The sequence below is a fragment of the Cyprinus carpio genome, chromosome A24 (genome assembly GCF_018340385.1).
Source record: "Cyprinus carpio isolate SPL01 chromosome A24, ASM1834038v1, whole genome shotgun sequence".
In the NCBI taxonomy this organism is placed as follows: Eukaryota; Metazoa; Chordata; class Actinopteri; order Cypriniformes; family Cyprinidae; genus Cyprinus; species Cyprinus carpio.
This window is the reverse complement of record NC_056595.1, coordinates 21241074-21261046: the sequence shown is the minus strand read 5'-3', so window position 1 is coordinate 21261046 and position 19973 is coordinate 21241074. Positions and strand designations below refer to the sequence as shown.

Here is a 19973-nt window from a genome sequence, read left to right as displayed (position 1 = left end):
TATGTCTAAAACAATATTAATTGACTCAATATAAATCCTTTTGTAATAGACCCCATCTTGTCCAATCTTGACCTTAAAATGTTGAATATAAATGTCAAATCACTGAATTGTAATGTTTCAGCATGATTTTCTGTTGTCCTCTGTTAATATAAAATGTGATGTAAAAACAGGATAATTAGAAATGATAAGGAAAACCTCAGTGTAGACAAGCAAATCAATCAAATCAAGCTTAAAAACGGACAATTTGCTAAAATAAAATAGAAAAACAGAACCTTGCCTTCCTGAAAAAAAAATGCTTTTTATTTTATATAGATCAGTATTTGAACATATTTACTGGAAAATACTTAAATGCATTTGTAGTTGGCCCACAAATCAGTATGCTTTAAATGTAGTGCATAAATTGATTTTTAAGTAACTTTGGGAAATCAGCTCAAATTAATAAGTTAAATCAGTACTAATACATTTGAAAGATTTTATTTGACAAGAAATTTAAAACATTAAAGCGTCAGAATGTTACTTTTTAATATATTCCATTGAAAATCCGTCAATTAAGCATTGATTCCTATCAGTGATTTGAGAACTTTAAATAGAAATTCAGATTCCACTTGAGCTCCATGGCGCCCCACTGTGGTAGTTAATGTAATAATGAATGTGTGTTGCACTGGATATAATTAAATATACAGACCTTCTGCATCCTCCTGTTTTATTCTTCACGAACAACCTTCTATCTTCTTTCCCAAGGCTTTAAAATAGATATCAGTAATAATAAAATACATTTTACATTAAAAATCTCTCTCACAGATTGGCATTAAGCATTACCTCCATTTAATGATTCGCTATAAAATTGCCACCTGACTACATCATCTTTGGTAAAGTCAGGACAGTTTTCCAATACAAATAATTCAGAATCACACATAATAAAACAAAACTCAATGGCACTTCATGGTACAAAACTCAATCACTGCATGCTTAATTTGTATGTTGTACAGTGTCAGGTTTGTGGTCTCTCTCAGTGAATATAGTCTCTGAATGCCAGCATTAGGTAATTTTTAAGAAAGGTTGGGAGACCCAGTTTAGGGACCACCTTATGCAAGCGACCTTCCAGGAACACTCGGAGTCTGTGGCGGGCCAAATGCTGTAGAGATCGAGGAGTTTGCATCAGTGCAAACAGGGATTCGTAGAATTCCCGGTGTTTCTGTGTGAAAACAATATACTTAATTTATATTATATGCTATTGTGAGAAGATTATTTTGAGCTCTTTAGGTGCTTTTTATTTCAATAAAACTTGCTTTTTAGCATTTACTTAGATATTTATATACATATATACATTACATTATATATACATTATATTTAAGAAAAAAGTCAAAAGCTTGACATCATCTGACCTGAAACACCTCAGGAGGTACAGCTTCTACCCAGGCTTCAGTGATTTTGAGGCGGTCATATGTGTTGAAGAGCACTTCTATTGTTCTTGGAGATGTGCAGCAATATTTCAACACCTGCGCCAGATATATTAGAGAATAAAGATGTCATATTAAAAGAAAAAACAAACAAACAAACAGGAAAATGAAACTAACAAATAAGAATCTAGTGTTTTTTTCTTTTCTTTTTTATAGTGGTTTTGTATGTGTGTGTGTGTGTGTGTGTGTATATATATATATATATATATATATATATTATAAAAACATTTTTGAATATATAAAATATATTTTTAAAATAATTTATTCATGTGATGCAACATAATTCGAAAGAGCAGCATTTATTTGAAAAAGAAATCGTTTGTAATGTTATAAATGTTTATATTGTCACTTTTATTCAATTTAATGCATCCTTGTTGCTAAATAATTTTTTTTTATAAAAGCTTCATTAAAGTGAAATCAAATAAAAACCAAATCTTGTTTATTTCTGAAAAAAGATCCAAATTCAGTGTTCTTCAGAAACCTCTTAGATTGTGAATCAGATCTCGCTTTGCTATTAATAACTAAAATGATAAAGAAATGCTATTCTGTGTCTTTCACAGTAACATACAGTGGAAGGGAAGCTGGTCATAGATGAGCAGTTTTTTGTCAGTTTCCACCTGGTGCAACAGCCCCACCTGTGTTGTGGAGGTCAAAGGTGCAAAGTTGTATTTTTGGGGGAACATTGCATGGAATAATTAACTACTTGGGCTGATAAACAGATTGGGCCCCCCTCTGGGGGATTGTGGGGAATTTCTGCAATTACTGCTAATTAATCTCCTATTAACATTTGCCTCGTTAAGACTCAGGCAATTTATTTGGCACAAGTGCGACTAGTTGGATGCTTGATATCAAGTGTTTTTAACTGCGCTTTTGAAAGACAGAACTCAATCCATCTGAAAGTGATTATTTCTGCGTTTGTGACAAATAAAATATCATATGCTGCTTATGGTGAACTTTAATGATGGTTTTGAGTTAATTTATTTCTATATATATTAGTTCAATAGGATAAATACCTGTGCATAAGAAAACTGTAATTTACGGATTGCAGATTGATGCCTTCTTGAGAAGTGGGTTCGTTCCTTACAAATGGCAGAAAGGTTAGTTTCCAATTCCAATTCTTAAAAGGTATATTTCTGGCAAAAATTACAACCCCAATTCCAAAAAAGTTGAGACGTTTTGTAAAATGCAATAAAAATCAAGAATATGAGATCTGTTAATTCTCTTTAACATTTATTTCTTTGACAAAATGTTTTCACTGACCAACTTAATTGTATTCTGTAAATATAAACAAATTTTGACTGATGGTTGCAACACCCTTTCCAAAAAGTTGGGACAGAGACATGTTTAACAGACGTTTGCCTTTGCATCTGTCGCTGGTGAAAATCTGGATGTCCCTTTGGTCTTGGAGACTGAGAAATCAACGTCCATTTTTTTTTCAGAAACAAGTTGAAATGTGGACTCATCTGACCACAGCACACATTTCCACTGTCTTTTTGACTATCTGAGATGAGCTCTGGCCCAGAGAACCCCACAACATCACTGCATAGAACTGATGTATAGTTTTCTCTTAGAGTAACAGAAATGCAAGTTGCATTTATTGATGCAGCGGCAGATTGTGTTGAGTGACAGCAGTTTTAAAAAGTACTCCTGAGGCCATATGGTTACATTTCACACCGCAGCAGGACGGGTTCTCATGCAATGCCATCAGGGGGCTCAAAGCTCACACACATTCAGCTGAGGTTTCCTGCCTTGCCCAACACTGGATTCCCTGAGTCTTTTCACAATATTGAAAAAAAAACAATATTAAGTGTGTTTGTTGGTGAAAGACCGAAATTCTTTGCAAATTTGCATTGAGAATTTTTTTTTATTTCTGAGATACTCCTTTTACACCCAAACATGATACCCTCACCTGCTATTACCAATTCACCTGCTTACTTTGAACTGTTTTAAAACAGTTTAATTTGGATATTCCAAAACCGTTTTTACTTATATTTTGCCTCTGTCCCAAATTTTTTGGAGTGTGTTGCAGCCATCAACATAAAGCTTTGGATATCTTTTCTTTGTACTTTTGTCAATTAAAAAAAGTTAAAGAGAATTAACAAATCACAGATTATTTATTTTATTGCATTTTACAAAACATCCCAACTTTTCTGGAATTGGGGTTGTAGTAGTCAGTAATGTATATCCCTAGTCAGAAAATCTGAATTTTAACGGAATTTAATAATAATTTGGAACCAGTCCTGATAGAAACAAATAGTCAAAATAAGAGTGAAACAAAGAACATTAAGGATAAAATGTGGATAAATATATGAAAAATATAAAATTTAGTATATCCAAGAATGTGACTATTAGATAAGGATTTTGTTCCCAGTAAGACGAAAAATGGTGCTAAATAACACTGAAAATGGTTTATTGGCTCGTAATCAAATGGGATCCACTTTAAGTGCTATATAGCACCTATCTTTAAAGCAGCTTTGTCAAATGGTGCTACAGTATGTAGAACCATAAGAACCCCATTCTCCTCCTTAGATTTTAGATATGTTACTCCACTCTTCATTTGTTTGCTATGAATGGGAATTTACTACAATGACAAAATCTGTTTTGAATTCACTTTTATGCTTTTCTGAGGTCAAAAAGTCCTGTGTGGGGGCCCTGGAATATTTCCTTATAAGGGGGCCTTGGGGGCTGAAAGGCTGAGAACCTAAGATGCTAAGAGAGCATTAGAAAACCTTTAAAGAACTATACAGGGCTTAACAGTTCTTTGTATAGCAGTTGTGCTATATAGCAGATCAGCTACCCCAAAGAACTGCTTAAGAACCAAATTCTTCAGTGTGTAGGGATATAGAAATATAATCCCACTTTGAATGGAAAGCAGCTATAGCCACAGACTCTCTTCTCCAGTCCTGACCTTGGGCAGAGCTCCAGGCCACACCCTGATGGATCCGTAATTGAGAAGTGCCTGTACGATCCTCTCAGGCTCATGGTCCATCTTGTAAGCTACCACCTTCAGGATGTTATGCATGGGTGCATCGCCACCATAATCCATTTCGTTGACCAATGCTTTATACTGAAGCAGTAGATCCACTACGTCAGGGTTGGCATTCTTACATGCCATGTGCAGTGGAGTCTGCTTGTCCGCGTCACTGATATGAATGTCTGCCCCAGCAGCCACCAGCATGTGACAAACACGGCTGTAGCGCTCCAGAGACGTGCAGTCCTGTGGCTGGGAGCAGGCGGCATTCAGCGGTGTGTTTCCATCATCATTTTGTAGGTTAAGTGCAGCTCCGTGTCGTAAGTAGAGCTCCACGTGATCAGTAAGGCCATGGCGGGCCGCCACATGAAGGGGTGTGTCGTTATCATCCAAGCTTTGACCGCTGATCAAAGCACCGAATGCGATTAGATGTTTGGCACATCTGGAACAGAAAAAACTTCAAAAGTCCGGCTATAATACATTTCGCATAAGTGATATTAATTTTGTAGGATATTATTTAGCATAGAAGTGTATATTACAAGTACACTACCAGTCAAAATTTTTAATAATATATATTTTTAATGATTTTAAAAGAAGTCTCTCTTATGCTGATCAAGGCTGCATTTACTTGTTCCATAATGCAGTGAAAACAGTAATAGTGTGAAATGTTATTACAATTAAAAATAGCTGTTTTCTGTATGAATATATATATATATATATATATATATATATATATATATATATATATATATATATATATATATATATATATTGAATATAATTTATGCAAAGCTGAATTTTCAGCAGCATTACTCCAGTCTTTAGTGTCACATGATCCTTCAGAAATCATTTTAATTTGCTGATTTAGTGCTCAACAAACATTTTCTTATTCTTATCAAAGTTGAAAAAAGTTCTGTAGCTTAATATTTTTGCAGAAATCCATGATACAGTATAATTCAAAAGTTTAAGGTAAGATGGGGTAAGATATAAAAAAAAAAACAGAAAATCAATTATTTTATTCATCTAACTGAAAATTCAGCTTTGCATCACAGGAATAAATTACATTTTAAAATACAGTCTCTCTGTCTCTCTCTCTCTCTCTCTCTCTCTCTCTCTCTCCTCTCTCTCTCTCTCTCTCTCTCTCTCTCTCCTATGTATATATATATATATATATATATATATATAAAATTACTTTATTTTCAAATAAATGCAGCCTTGGTGAGCAGAAGAGCCTTTATTAAAATAAAATAAAATAATAAATATTAATTATTCCAAACTTCTGACCAGTACCTTCATTTCAAGTGCCAATCTGACAGTCATTTGAAATCACAAAATTCACCACAGGTTTTCCTGTAATTACTGTACTGAACAAGCACTTACTCTAGTGAATCGAGTTCAGTGCACACGTGCAGCGGCATCTGCCCGTCTTCATTGGTTGCGTTGGGATTGGCTCCGTACTGCAGCAACAGCTTGACGCAGTCGGGCTGGCACTCCTCACAGGCCTCATGCAGGGCAGTGGTGCCCCCAGGTGACAGGTCCACTCGAGCGCCCCTCAGAAGGAGATGCCTCAGACATTCGGTGAAACCCCGACCAGCGGTGATGTGCAGTGGTGTGGTCAACTCTTGTTCATATGTCAATGACCACAGTCCTGAAAAAAGCAGAATTATGAGATTTTCAATACAGATATTCAATACAACAGTTAGTTTGAAGCTTTATTTAATTTTCAGTCAGGAAATCATGAACAGGACTGGACAGTTTGAAGATTCAAGGTATTTTAGCTAAGCATCCAATGAGCAGCAAAATTCTGCTTTTTTTGGTGCATTGGGATCGGTAAGTATTGTTTTTGAAAGAAGCCTCTTATTCTCACAAATGCTGCATTTTATTTGATCTAAAACATTATTTTTACGTATTTTATATTTTACACAATATTTTATAAAAACAATATTGTGAAAAATGACTACAACTTAAGTGTTTTCTCTCTGAATAGATTTTAAAATAAAAAATTATATAAATAATAATGTAAATTAAATAATATAAAATAAAATTAATTTATTTCTGTGGTGCAAAGCTGAATTTTCAGCAGCCATTACTCTGCTCAAGAAACATTTCTTATTGTTATCAATATTACAGTTACAAAATTTGTGGAAACCCTGATTAAAATAAATATGATTTTCTGTTTTGTTTTTTTTTGTTGTTTTTTTTATATATATATAGAAGTGGAAAGTTCAAAATAACACATTTATTTGAAATAGAAATGTTCTGTAGCATTCTAAATGTCTTTACTCTCAATTTTGATCAATTTAATATGTCCTTAATTATTTATTTACCTTTATTTAAATTATTTTCAAGCCAGATCCAAACCATATGTGGTTGTTTTTCATCATTCAGTATGCAATGTGACTGTAATGTCATAGTCAAAGTGCAGTAGCATTTGTCTCCTATACAATACTCATTTTTGTGATCGGTATCAGTAGGTTTCATAGGAACAAACATAAACACAAACTTATAAAAAGACCCCAAGACAACCTCAAAGACACAGTCGGGGTGGGTGCAATAAGAAGAGAGCAATCTGTGTGTAACCGAAACACAAAGGGGAACAAATGACTATGACAGCAGGTGAGTCTGACGTGGAAATACTGGAAATGAAGATGTGCTAGTGTGACAAAGTTTGAGTGCTTGTGTACAAGTGCAGGAATCTGTACATTGCTGTGATACTCCTCCACAACTAAATGTGCATGACAAAAAAGAGAAAAGAAATTAATTTTAAAATTGTTAACCAGTTTTAACCCTAGGTTGACTTGTTTCACACCTTTTTATTCTATATTCTGTGCTAGTAATTAATTTTAGGTAGTAAGGTTTGAGATTTCACCCTGGTTTAATATTCTGATTTTCATATTTATAAGATTATCTTATCATTGTATTTACCTCAAAAGTGTGAAACATTGTTTAAAAAAACAATCTTCATCATTCCAAGAAATGTCTTTTTCCTCAGAAGCTGAAACTGAAACATAAAAGTTTCTGCACTGACACAAACCTCATACTATAAATGTTGAATGAGATAAGCATTGTCTAATTTATGATTGACAACCAGTCATTGTTGCTCAAAAATTGCTGCCGTAACATTCCATCACGACACATTTGGCATCTTTTTTTTTTTTTTTGTAATTTCATAGTTTTTATTTTTAAATATGTGCATATATATACATTTTTTGTTTCAGTTTGTTATTTTGATACATCAAGTTAAACAAGTTTATGAATTATATATTTTAAGTTACCATTTATTTTAATTAACAAAAATGTTTTTATGGTAATAATGTTTTGGTAATAAATCTCTATGAAGCCACTCAGGCAGTTTCAGTTAATGCGACAAAAATGATTAATGTAGTCACAACACAACTACATTACACAAAATTATTAAACTTCACATTTATGTATTTTAATGGATTAAACAATGAAATTAGGTTGTGATAAAATACTCAGCCATTCTAATGCTTTAGCTCATTTTAATTAAGTACACTGAAAAAGCAGCCAAAATATTTTGTATAGCAAGCTATCTTAACAAACACCAAAACGTCATTTGTGTCCCTGTAGCATACTTAGCCCTCTGTAGTTGAACCTGAAGTTCTTCCACTCCTCTATGTTACTGGTGTCATATATGGCATCTAAGAGAAAAGCATATTCTGGGTCATCGATGATGCTAATAACAGTGAGGTCATCTCCGACTAGAAGCGCATTCCAGAACTGGAGGATAAGTCCTGACGCCTGAGCCGTCGCAATTACATCACTGCGATATTCCTTTTGTTTGCAAAACTTAATCTTCGGCCCCATGTGTGAGGTAAAGCAAGGAGCAGATGCGAATCCAGCTTCGACTTTGATTGCCTGGATTAGTCTTAAGACTGGGCACAGTGTTGCAGATGATTGCCCTGAATATATTTGCTTAGTCTGTTGCCTGTTTTTAGAAAGAGGCTATTTAAAGGCTGCCTGGCATGACCTTTAGAAAGGTCCAGAAACCAGAGGCTGTAGATCTGAGAGGTAAACAGTCCAAGTAATCATGACAATTGAAACAGATCTCTAGGAGACAATTGCACAGTCAAACTCAACTCAAACAATTTATTCTTACCTCTCACTTTTCCATTTGCACTCCAGCGCATGGCTCCTCCCTGAGGCTGGATGAACAGGTCTGAAGGAAAGCCTTTGGAGAAGATCTCTTTCACGGCTTTTACATTTCCAGTGTACAGGGCATTTTGGACAACAGGGTCCTGGCACACCATCGGAGGGTTTCCTACGGTCTGCCTTGAAGATGTCCCCCTGTCCCGGGCTTCTTTCCTCAGCAGGTAGCCACTGAGAACTGGGGCTGCCAGTCTCATCTGGTGCCTTTCCTGTTCTAAAGAGCGCAGAGAGCTTGGTTTATACATGAGACTCCTTCTAGACATGAATCTGATTTTGCCTTAACACTAGTTTCTTAGAAGTCTTTTGGTCTAGTCACTAAAAGGCCTGGGATCTTTTAAATGGCCTTCTGCTTCTGCTCTCTGGGCGTGTTTTGATATCTGAGTAGGAGCTTGGCCACGTGCAAATGGGACTATTTTTACAGAGTCACATGGGTGGTATATAACTTTGTTTGCTACATTGACTTGCTGTTTATATCAAAACAGATGTTTACCAGCAGGTCAGCTCTGCGGAAAACTTTGTTAGTATCTATCCTTTAAACTTTGAAGGCATTTTAAATGTTTTTCAAAACTTTTAAATAAGGCTTTGTTGCTTTTTATTTAATTGTTTCTATATTTTTATGAGTTAAATCATCTTTTTTTTCATTTCAAATTTTAATTGATTTTAATTCTGCTTCTTCACATTCAAATTGCAATTCTGCATCCTGTTTGCTACCTCAGTTCAATTAAAATTCAGGAACTGGATTTGAATTTAAAATGCTTTCTCAACTCTTCTATTTATCTTTTTATGTTTCCTCAATATAAAAATGCATCATAATGCAATAATTACGAATATAATTAATTTCTTAAACGACAATCAGCCATCTCTTTTTTTTCTAGAAATTTCAAGTTTCCGGTTTCTTATAAAAACACTAACTCGCAATGTCTTATCCATATGTTAATGACCCTGCCAATAGGAATATAAATGAATCTTATTCCATTTTGCCATGCAGTAATAGCTGTCACATTGACTGAAGGCATCAAAAAGTTGCGACTTTGCGAACACACATTACAGGCGAGGCAGAGAATGGGAAGATTGTTTTGCTGCTGGAGTACATCCTTTTAAATGATACACATAATGAGTTTATAATATGCATCTGGGCTACCTCCTCACTACTTTGATGTCTTCCAAATGGCCCGGGTATCATCAGCAAAACATGTAGGCACTTTCCCCGCCCCATTGCCTCCCAAATGTATTTTAAATATCATTCCTTGTAACGCAATTATTTAAAACGTTGAACTAAACACTTACTAATGGGGAAAAAAGACAGTGACTTCCATGAATTCATTTCTCAAATGGTGGACATTCAATTTTTGTGGAGGCAGGGACTTTCTCAAGCAAGAAAAAGAAAGAAGTGCATTGAATCAGCACTCCTTCGACTCGTTCGTCTTGCTCCCTGCGGACAACACACACACGCAACACGCATATACATATGCACGTACGCAGACACACACTCGTTTGTCTTGCTCCCCGTGGATAGAAGATGTCTGTCATTTTGTCCTGCCGTGAGCTTAACAGTGAGGCCATCTGTAGGGTTAGGATGGTCCGGTCAGACAGCCACACGCTGCTGAGGACCGGACTTCCAAAACAGGCTAATGATCGTAACCTTCATCAGTGCAATTAGACAATTAGTTCCTGCTGATTATCCTCCACTTAATACTGCCATCACTGCTGTGCCTCATGTTAAAATCATAAGAATACATTGCTGAAACATCTACTTGGCGTGCAACACTAGACGGTACTAATGAATTTACTAATTAAAGGAACAAAGAGCAGACCAAGAATTAGAAATGCAAGCTAATTGGTTGAAACTAATTGATAACAATAAATTTTTTTTCGACGAATAACCAACATGATTATGAGCTGTTTGAATGCTGTATAAATGGTGGGATGAGATGAAATCTGCCCTGATGAAGCAAAGACAGATCGAAGAACATCATGAAGCATTCAAGAGCATTAGTTTGTGGTTTGCGCAGTAAGGTGAACATCTACTGGACTCATGTGATGAGAACCATGATGATCCTATTTTGAGACCTGGATGAACTTCTATCATTGCTACAGTTTTCAGTGTCACATGATCCTTCAGAAATCATTCTAATATGCTGATTTACTGCTCAAGAAATATTTCTTATTATTAATAACAGTATTGTATTTATTTTCTCTTTCTTTTTTGTGCAAACTAATACTTTTTTAACAGTGTTTGAATGAGAAAGTTCAAAAAAAGTAAAAGTTTCTAAATGTCTTTTAATTGATCAATTTAATGCATCCTTGCTAAACAAAAGTATTAATTTGTTTAATTAATTATTGATTAAACTTTTCAACGGTAGTTTACTAGGATGCAAAGATGAGCAAATATGGATCATGTCTAGTGAGAAACACAACTATAAGCATCTGCTAATACAGCTTTAAAATAACTTACAAAGTCATTCTTCTGATTTGTTCCATCATGTATAGGTCCTAAAAGAAGTTGCTGAAGGCGGATATACAAGTTGTAACAATTTTAAACTGATCTAACAATACAACAGCAACTTTAATGTGGTACCAGACAGTGTCTTCCATTGCTCTTCTCAAGATTGGGCTCTGTTCAGTTCCGAAACATTAACTTTGGGGGATTAATTTAATTTCCGAGGCTAAGACTCATCAATATGCCTCAGTAGAGAATATTAGATAAAATTAATTTATGCAGCGAGTTAGCCAAAATTGTGAGTCAACGTTGGTGCCGCCATCAAAAGTTAGCTGGCATTATTAAATGTAATTCTTCATGAGACTGGCATTTATGATATAGCCGCATTGTCCCGTTGCTCAAAAAAAGCTCGCAATTCTGTTTTATAGCTGGTTGGTCCTAACGTTTTGAGTAGATTATTGAAATTTAGTAATGAGGTGAAATTTGTAATGAGGTTAGGCCGACGCGGTTGCATTTTCTTTCTGCAAAATTGCTTTCTGTCGTTCTTTCGAGCACCCGGAATGCATGGTGTATGTTGCTCTGTTGATTGTGTACGATCAGGCACCCTCTTCATTATGGCAATTGAGAGGTTCATATTTCAACCTAATAGCTCTCGATAACTTTAACAATTGATCACAACCTCATTTTATTGCGAGCCGAGTTAATACACGCTTCCCTGCCAAGTAGAACATTTTCTAATGATGTACTTGTGCACCAAAACAATGCGGGGCCCAGTGCCTGCATTAGTTACTAATGTCCCCATTGGTAATGTGCTTATACCACCCAAAAGAGAGAGAGAGAGGGAGATTGTGTGTGCAGAAATGAAATGAGCGCATGGGGATCTATGAGGGAACCGCAAGATCAAGGGGAACATGGTGATGATGACGATAACGCTTAAGACGTTGTCATTAATGACACCATCACCCTCGCTGTAATATGTCCATAGACATGCCATCATTAGCATATATAAGATCATCAGTAAGGCTTATCGTAGGAGTCAGGGAGAGAGCACAGGGAATACGAAACACCATGTCTGGGCCCAGTATTCCTCAGAATTCCCTGATTAATGAAGGGCAAAGCGTGATTTGTTTTCACTAAAGCTTCCCTCTGTGAAATACTTCATTGGTCAGCTACTAGACTGTCAAATGGACAAGTTATTATTTCAGCATTTTAAATATGAAAATAACATTTTATTTAAAACTTTATTTATATATAGCTGATTTATAGCTCCTTCTGGTTTATCATATTCATGTGTCTCTCACAAGGCATGTGACTCAGAGCTTTGCGTCTTCCACCATAAATATCGTTTCATGTACATAAATAAGCTTAATAGAGAAACGCATTAAAAAAAAATCAGCATTTATGTAGTTATTACAATTTAATCACACACACACACACACACACACACACACACACACACACACACACACACACACACACACACACACACACACACACACACACACACACACACACACACACATTATTTTTGCAGTCCATGCAATATACTTCTGCTTCTAAGAATCATAAAAGCATTTATTTTTCAGTCATTGTGATTTGCTTGGGTTTCTTTAGTTTGAGATAGATAGATACAAAAAATAGTTTTGTTGTGTATTCAAGTCTTTGTATTAATTTACCCATACAAATAATTACTCCTGTGTGGGAAAACATGCTCACATAGCATATGAAAGTGTTGCTCTATTCCTTCCCAATCTGTGACTAATTTATCACTACCTCCTGAAAAAAATATCAATATTATGAGATTCTGTGAAAATTGTTGCAATGTTCCTGCTCCAGTCTCAATAATGTTAAAATGACTCCATCTAGTGGCAAAAATACAACGCTACAGTGTGAAAGATTTCTGCACATGACTTGGTGTAAATATGCAGGGTCACAGACCTAGAGGCTAAACTGAGGTATTAATGCATTGATTTGCATAATATAACTGCATGTGATCACAACTTCTATAAGCCATAAAGCCCTTTATTAAATTAGAGAATTTTAGTAGAACAAAAATGCAGCATTAATGAAAAACCTTTAGATTTAATTTGCCACAAAATTACATTTAAACCAAATTATACCCTCGTATGCTATATACATATGGTATAATGTCCACGTTATACCATATATGCCCACATATGGGAACTTCATCCTGAAAAAATTTCAAATTTAGTTCCATGGTATTTATTGTGGGTATGGTATGGTTATTCGATATCATTCTGTCCCTCTTTGGCATTCTTCTGCACTTGTAAATCAAACACTTGCTTTCTAAATCAGAATAATGAACAGTTGCACCAAATTTTCTGTGTGCATTTATTGATATTGAAGAGTAACTGCAAACATGCCCCATGTTACTTTTTTGTTGTTGTTGTTGTTGTTGAAATGAACCTCATTCCTTTGGACAGCTCACAGGTGATAACTTAGAGCTGGTGTATTTGGTGACGGCCTTGGTGCCCTCTGACACGGCATGTTTGGTGAGTTCTCCGGGCAGCAGCAGCCGGACTTCACCTCTCTGCTGGTGATGGTCGACCGCTTGTTATAGTGTTTGAGCCTCTGTAGTGATGCGCTCGAACACGTCATTAACAAACAAGTTCATGATGCTCATCACTCTGCTGGAGGTACCAGTGTCAGGATGAACCTACAGAGGAACACACACACACACACACAAATAACTTGATTAAAGTACGTTTTAAGGTCACATAGTTTTATTTTTATTTATTTTTTATAAACAAATGTAACAATGACAGTATATCATATGCCAGTGAGCAAGACAATGATGTATCCTACCTTTTTGAACAGATTAACAGTTTTTACAGCTCTCTAATTACAAGAGTCAGAAATCATGCACAGAGTTTTAAATCTTCAAGAAAAATGGTAAAGAAAGGCTTACGCTTACAAAATTTAACTCATTTGTATATCCTAGAATAACATTTTAATATTTCAAAGAGATATCAGGAATTATACCGCAAAGGTCAAATTGTTAATTGAACTAATAACTATAGGCCGCTTATGTTTTCCAAAGAACGAATCAAATTTCAAAGAAGCTAAAATAAAAATACAGAGAATATCAACATTACGTAAAAAGAGGTGACTTGGATATACTGTTGAACCTCTTTTTTAAAAACAATATATAAAGGATTTTGTGAAGTGAATTTACTGCGGTGAATATGAAATTTTGCAAGAAGTAATAATAGGTTAATAATAAAAATTTAATAAATTTGATCTTTTTGTATATTAAAGAAGCCAAACAGTACATCCTTAAAAAGCAGAGAGAAACCCTGGAGCACACTACGATTGATAACATTAGAGAATTCAATCCAAAATAGCTGTGTGTGAGGACAAAATTGTCATAGCCTACATTGGTTCCAGAGCCGAAACAAAGGTTCCTGGTTCAGTGACTCAAAAAGGAATGACTCGAAAACCACTTTCCTTGTTTATATAATATATACGAGTTTCCCTACCACATAGTGTCAGAATCACACAACTTGAACTTACATTTCCAATGTGATGAATGAGAACATCATCTGTGTTATATCCCAACTAATTTTATGCTAAGAGGGCAAAGTTAGATACTGTTACAAAACTGCATTAAAGTGTTTGTTTTAAAGTCCTCCGAATGCTGTTGGATATCCAGTGTTGTTGTGATACATTGCAGGGTGCTTTCTGCGGATAGTTCTTGAGCAATGTAATTCATGGATTTGTATGATTTGAGTTCAGTTTATTGAGACTCACCCTGTTTATTATTGCTGTGTATTGATACTTTTTGTAGACTCAAACATATTTGCACCCAGTCTAAAGCGAATGCACTTTTGAAATCCACAGAACACCTGGCCAGAGAAGGCACAGGGTTCAGGTGGTGAGAGGATGTAAATTGCTCGTCACGCCTACAGTTAATTAGCTTCCGGCATAATATGCCAATTATGTTAAAGAGCTGCACCTGCAGATACCCATTACAGAGCAGCAAATTATGAGAGGCACTAACATCTGTGCTGCATTTAATTTTGGCCTCAACGCTTTTCAGGAGTGCATACTTAGTGAATAATTGAGTTTTGTTGTAGTGTGTATTATACGTGAGTTTTGTCAATCAAGTGCCGCTGTTAAAATATTATAGCTTCATGTAGGTTAGATTTAGAGTGTGTAACCTACTGAATTGTGGTTGACCAATAAGAGTTTTTCAGAGCATGGTGTAAGTGATTATATAATTCTGATTTTATATAGACAATCCTATTTAACAGTTGAGATGGGTAAATATAGGCTGAAATTAATTGTGTATTCACAAATTAATAATTTTCTGAATTTCATTTACTCATTTCTGTTACTAATGTATTTGAAATTAAGATATTGTCCATTGATTGACTCGGCATTTTGGTAGGTTTTGGAACTGACACAAGGGAGCACTGCTGCTTCTCTTAAGCCTGCTGAATAATATGGTTTTGCTGTCTGAAACAATTAGGACTTTACATTTTTAGTTATAGGTCAGACTTGTCAGTCTTGGATCTTTTTAATGTGACATGCTCACTGGTGGCTAATTATTGCGATGAATTTCTTACAGCTTCAGAAATTTAGCTCTGCTTACGGCGCCTGTCTGAGTAACCAATAAAATTGTAAAAATTGATCACATCTGTGTGTGAGAGAGAGATGTTCAGATACAGCTGTTGATCTTAAAGTTGTCTATGCAACTTAAAGGAGTAGTTCACCCAAAAAAGAAAATGTACTTGCGCTCAGGCCCTCCTAGATGTAGATGAGTTTGTTTCTTCATCTGAACAGAATTTGATCCACTGCAGTGAATGGGTGCCGTCAGAATAAGAGTCCAAATGGCTGATTAAAAACATCACAATAATGAACAAGAACACAGCCTTTCTGCTACTAACAATTTCTGAGTGAAAATTGTGGTGTTTCCTTTGGCCAAAAATTTCAACATTCATAATGCACTTGATTTTGTTGCTGCCAATCTGTCCTTCTAGCTGTCAGTGGGTGGAAATGCAAAAATGTGGAAAATCGATCTGTAGTTTGGTGGAGTGCATTAAGACTTGTTTTGCACCATGCAGCGGAGTGGATGACAAATAAACAGGGATATCTGGGAAGAGGTTACAGTAATCATTTACATATATTACAGACACTGAAGCAATACAAAGCTGGTTGAAACTCTGTGAACGTATTCTTTAAATATGTTGTTGTTTAGTGTCCCCTAATGTTCATGATCATAGATCCTCTTCTGTAGATGAGAACCCCTCTGGTTTCATTGCCTATGTAGCACTACATCAGCAGGAGATGTGGAGCACACTCAATAACCCATCAATACAGACCACAGATCTGTGTGCACTCACTCTTGGTCCTGTTGACTGTGATTATGATCCACTTTGCCCAAAGATGGTACATCTGAAAGCTTTCCCAAAGGGGTTAGCTCTCAGTAAAGACCATGTAGAGAGGTAAAAAGTTAACAGCTATTTATGATCTTGTTTTGTATACCTTCATCCCTGAGTGATAAGTATGAGTGTTGTGTATATCATTAGGAATTGACTCATGTGTTTGGACTGCTGTTCGCTGTGAAAGGTCATCTTGTGCAGTCAGCAAACAGTGTGATAAAACTGCAGTGTGAATTGCATGTGAATTAAGTCACAGCTTCATAAGCAAATAAGAAGAAAAAAAACATATCTGCCTGGCTCAGTAAACTGTATTTTGAATATTTGTCATTTTAAAATGTATATATGTTTCTATATGTTTACATTGCTTTGTTAGGTTTGCATGTCTCATTTAGAAATTGCTTCTGCATGCATTTATTTGCACAGTTTACTAAAAACATAGTTGCTAAACAAATTTTCTCTGCCTTCTAGTTTGTGACCAGTGATTTGTGTGCTGCAGGGTATTCCAGCTTGTGTTCAATTTCACGTTTTTGTTACTGGACAAGACCTTTTGATATTTTCAATTTCACAGTTCCTCCGATCTGACAAGTTCATTGTACGACAGGACTGATGGGTTCCCTCAGGTTTGACGCTTCTCTCCACTCTCAAGAAAAGAGGTATATCCTTTCTTTCATGCTTTTTATCCATTTAGCCATCATTCTTTTACCTGAGCCTTGAAATTTGCAAGAAAGAAAAATCACCAAACCCACAGTACAGTGTGTGATTACTTGATGCAAGGCCACATCATCATTATTAGTGTTGATGCATTCTGTTGGTCAGTCTGTATGTCAAGACCTTCTTTGTCATTTTACAAATTATTTGCTCTTTGTAGAATGCATTTACCAGGAGCAGTGTTATCTTGATATTAATTATATGATAAATAGTATTTATTAATATTTGTATATAATTTTTATTGTCATATTAATTAATAAGTTAAAGGGGTCATATGATGTGACCTTTCTCTTCGGAGTGTTACAAGCTGTTCGTGAATAGATAAGATCCTTAAAGTTGCAAAGACTAAGGTCTCAAACCCAAAGAGATATACTTTATAAAAGTTATGACTTGTCCACGCCCTCCTAAAACACCTCTTTTAAACACACCCCCACATATCTACGTCATGATGTGGGAAGAATTGCATAACGCCGCCCAAATGTTCACGCAAGGAAAAAAGGCGTAAGTTTGATTCTCGCTGTTGCCGCCAGCACCATGTTGTGGAGATGCTGTTTCATTGTGAAAGTGAAAATATTTTGTTTAGCCTTCCAAAAGAGGACACAGCTAGAAATCAGTGGTTCCAGCGCTGTTCCAGAACAGTTCAATCCAAATATTCAGATGTGTGCAGCACATTTTATGGAGCGTTGTTTCCTGATCCTGGGAGAGAAGACTACAATGCCGGCGCTTCTGACTCACAGTCTGTAAGTACATTTACATATATAAAGAATTTGCCACTGATGATTCAAACGCGAGTTTTGCGCAGTTTAGAGTAGCACTTGTTGTTTGTCATTTCTCCAATCACAAATGTAGACATTGTTTTATGCTTACGTGGCGTGATGCGACTTAACTCGTAAAAACACAGTATAGGTCATTATAATCAGTAATTATGTCCCCACTGGATGCTACAAATGGCTCGTTTGTAATGGGTTTTAATGTTTTTGTCTTGTCGCGCTGGTGTTCTGACTGGGACACGCATCACAGTATGTTAAGGGGTGTAACATTTCTGTCACATGCTTGAGGCATTCAGCCAATCACAACGCACTGGATAGCTGGCTAATCAGAGCACGCCTCGCCTTTCAGACCGATGAGCTTTGTAAAAAAACGATGCGTTTCAGAAGGTGGGGCATAGATGAGAAACAATACAGTATGTGGAAAGTAATGTGTTTTTTTTAACCTTAAACTGCATAAATACATAATGTTCTTTTTAGCGAAATCATATGACCCCTATAATAATAATTTAATTTTGTTATGTGCTTTTGTCATTTTTATTTTTTTTATTTTAATTGTATTATTTATTATTTTGCCTTGTTAGCACTTTTTTATTTCAGGATTAATTTGAGAAATTATAGTACTTAAACTTTTCAGTTAGTTGCCAACACATAATTTCATTTTAAATGTAATTTAATATAATTTTTTGTACTTTTGTAAGTTCAGGTTTATTCTCATAAGACTCCAATTTAGTTAAAATTCCTCAATGGTCGTGAAAAAACAGCACCCATTTTAACTTGTCAAAAACAGCTCCTCTCAAAATGCTAATGAGCTCTTCTCACGCTGGCCCTCTCTTCTGTGGAAGAGGAAAGGCGATTTGCAAGTAATCATGAAAATTGTCTATATGTCTCCAGACAGCTATATATATATATATAATATATATATATATATATATATATATATATATAGCAGTCTGAAATGAAATGATTCGTGCAGACATAAACAAATTTAGGTGTATTCGGTGACGCATTACCATAAAAAAAAATAATAATAAAAATAAAAATCCAATGCGTTCTCAGTGGCTCTGATGTCAGGAGAAAATGAAGACTCTTATGTTCACTTTTACATCCAATAATAAAACACCTGCATTGCTTATGAGCTACAGCTGCTTGAGCATGGAGAAAATGATGGACAGGTATAACTGGCTGAGGGCTGAAATATTTCTGCGGTCCTGGGAGGGGTGTCATATTGCTCAGAAAATCAAAACGACTTGATAATAAGTTTATTGGGGATTAAAAAAAAAAAGGAGTGAATGGGTTTTTCTCATTGTAGGGTGGTTGTGTCTAGACACTGCCAAGACACATTTATATGCAAACACCATATAAAAGTGAATTTTGCATCCGATGTCCCCTTCAAGACACAGTCTTTGCAATTTAAGTCACATTGAACAAACCCGTCTGTAAAATGCATGTAAAATTGTCTCTTTTCTATAGAATGATGGTCTATAGTGATTAGAAAGGACAAAAAATCCCATAAAACAGTCCATATTTGTTGTGTGCTATGCAATGTGGAAATTTTATCTGTGTTCCGTAAACGTAAATAATTGGAATGACAAAAGGGTAAATATGTAGAGTAAATAATGACAAGAACTTCACAACTTTGAATAACATACAACAAACAGGTAAAGATGCTACTTTTGCTGCTTATAGAGTCTAATAACTTTGGGCCATATTTTAATAGACTAAAAAGATTTAGTTTTTCTTTTCTTATTTTGCTGCATTTTAGCCCAGCCATTTGTTTTCTCATCCTTAAAATAGCTACAGAAAGTTCTAATCGAACAAACACATAAACAAACACTGATCCAACTGAATGAAGTAAATGAAGGTGTCCACTACCCTCATCATAGCGCCATGTTCTTCTATTAGTCGGTGCACAGATTTAGATTGCATTAGATTGGCCGCGGATGTCCGATGATTTATTTCCTGGGTCAGGCAGTGTGGTCAGTGTAATTATGCTCACTGTTGCTTCTCAGTAAACAGTCTCAAGAGGCTGCCGCAAAACTGAACAGCGTC

At 35.6% G+C, this 19973-nt stretch overlaps 1 protein-coding gene across 2 annotated transcripts; it reads right to left on the bottom strand.

Moving 5' to 3' along the window:
- Nucleotides 1–808: 808 nt before the first annotated feature.
- On the bottom strand, nucleotides 809–10346 carry LOC109068157 (ankyrin repeat and SOCS box protein 10-like). Of its 2 annotated transcripts, XM_042714641.1 has the most exons (6): nucleotides 10080–10346; nucleotides 8552–8815; nucleotides 5812–6079; nucleotides 4369–4873; nucleotides 1386–1499; nucleotides 809–1195 (listed from the first exon to the last, which is right to left on the bottom strand). In XM_042714641.1, the coding sequence occupies exons 1-6, from the start codon at nucleotides 10162–10164 to the stop codon at nucleotides 1010–1012; spliced, it is 1422 nt and encodes a 473-aa protein (XP_042570575.1). In that variant the 5' UTR covers nucleotides 10165–10346; the 3' UTR covers nucleotides 809–1009. The 2 variants fall into 2 exon arrangements, with proteins under 2 accessions (XP_042570575.1, XP_042570576.1); XM_042714642.1 differs by lacking the exons at nucleotides 8552–8815; nucleotides 10080–10346 and adding an exon at nucleotides 8028–8397.
- Between the last annotated feature and the right edge of the window lie 9627 nt (nucleotides 10347–19973).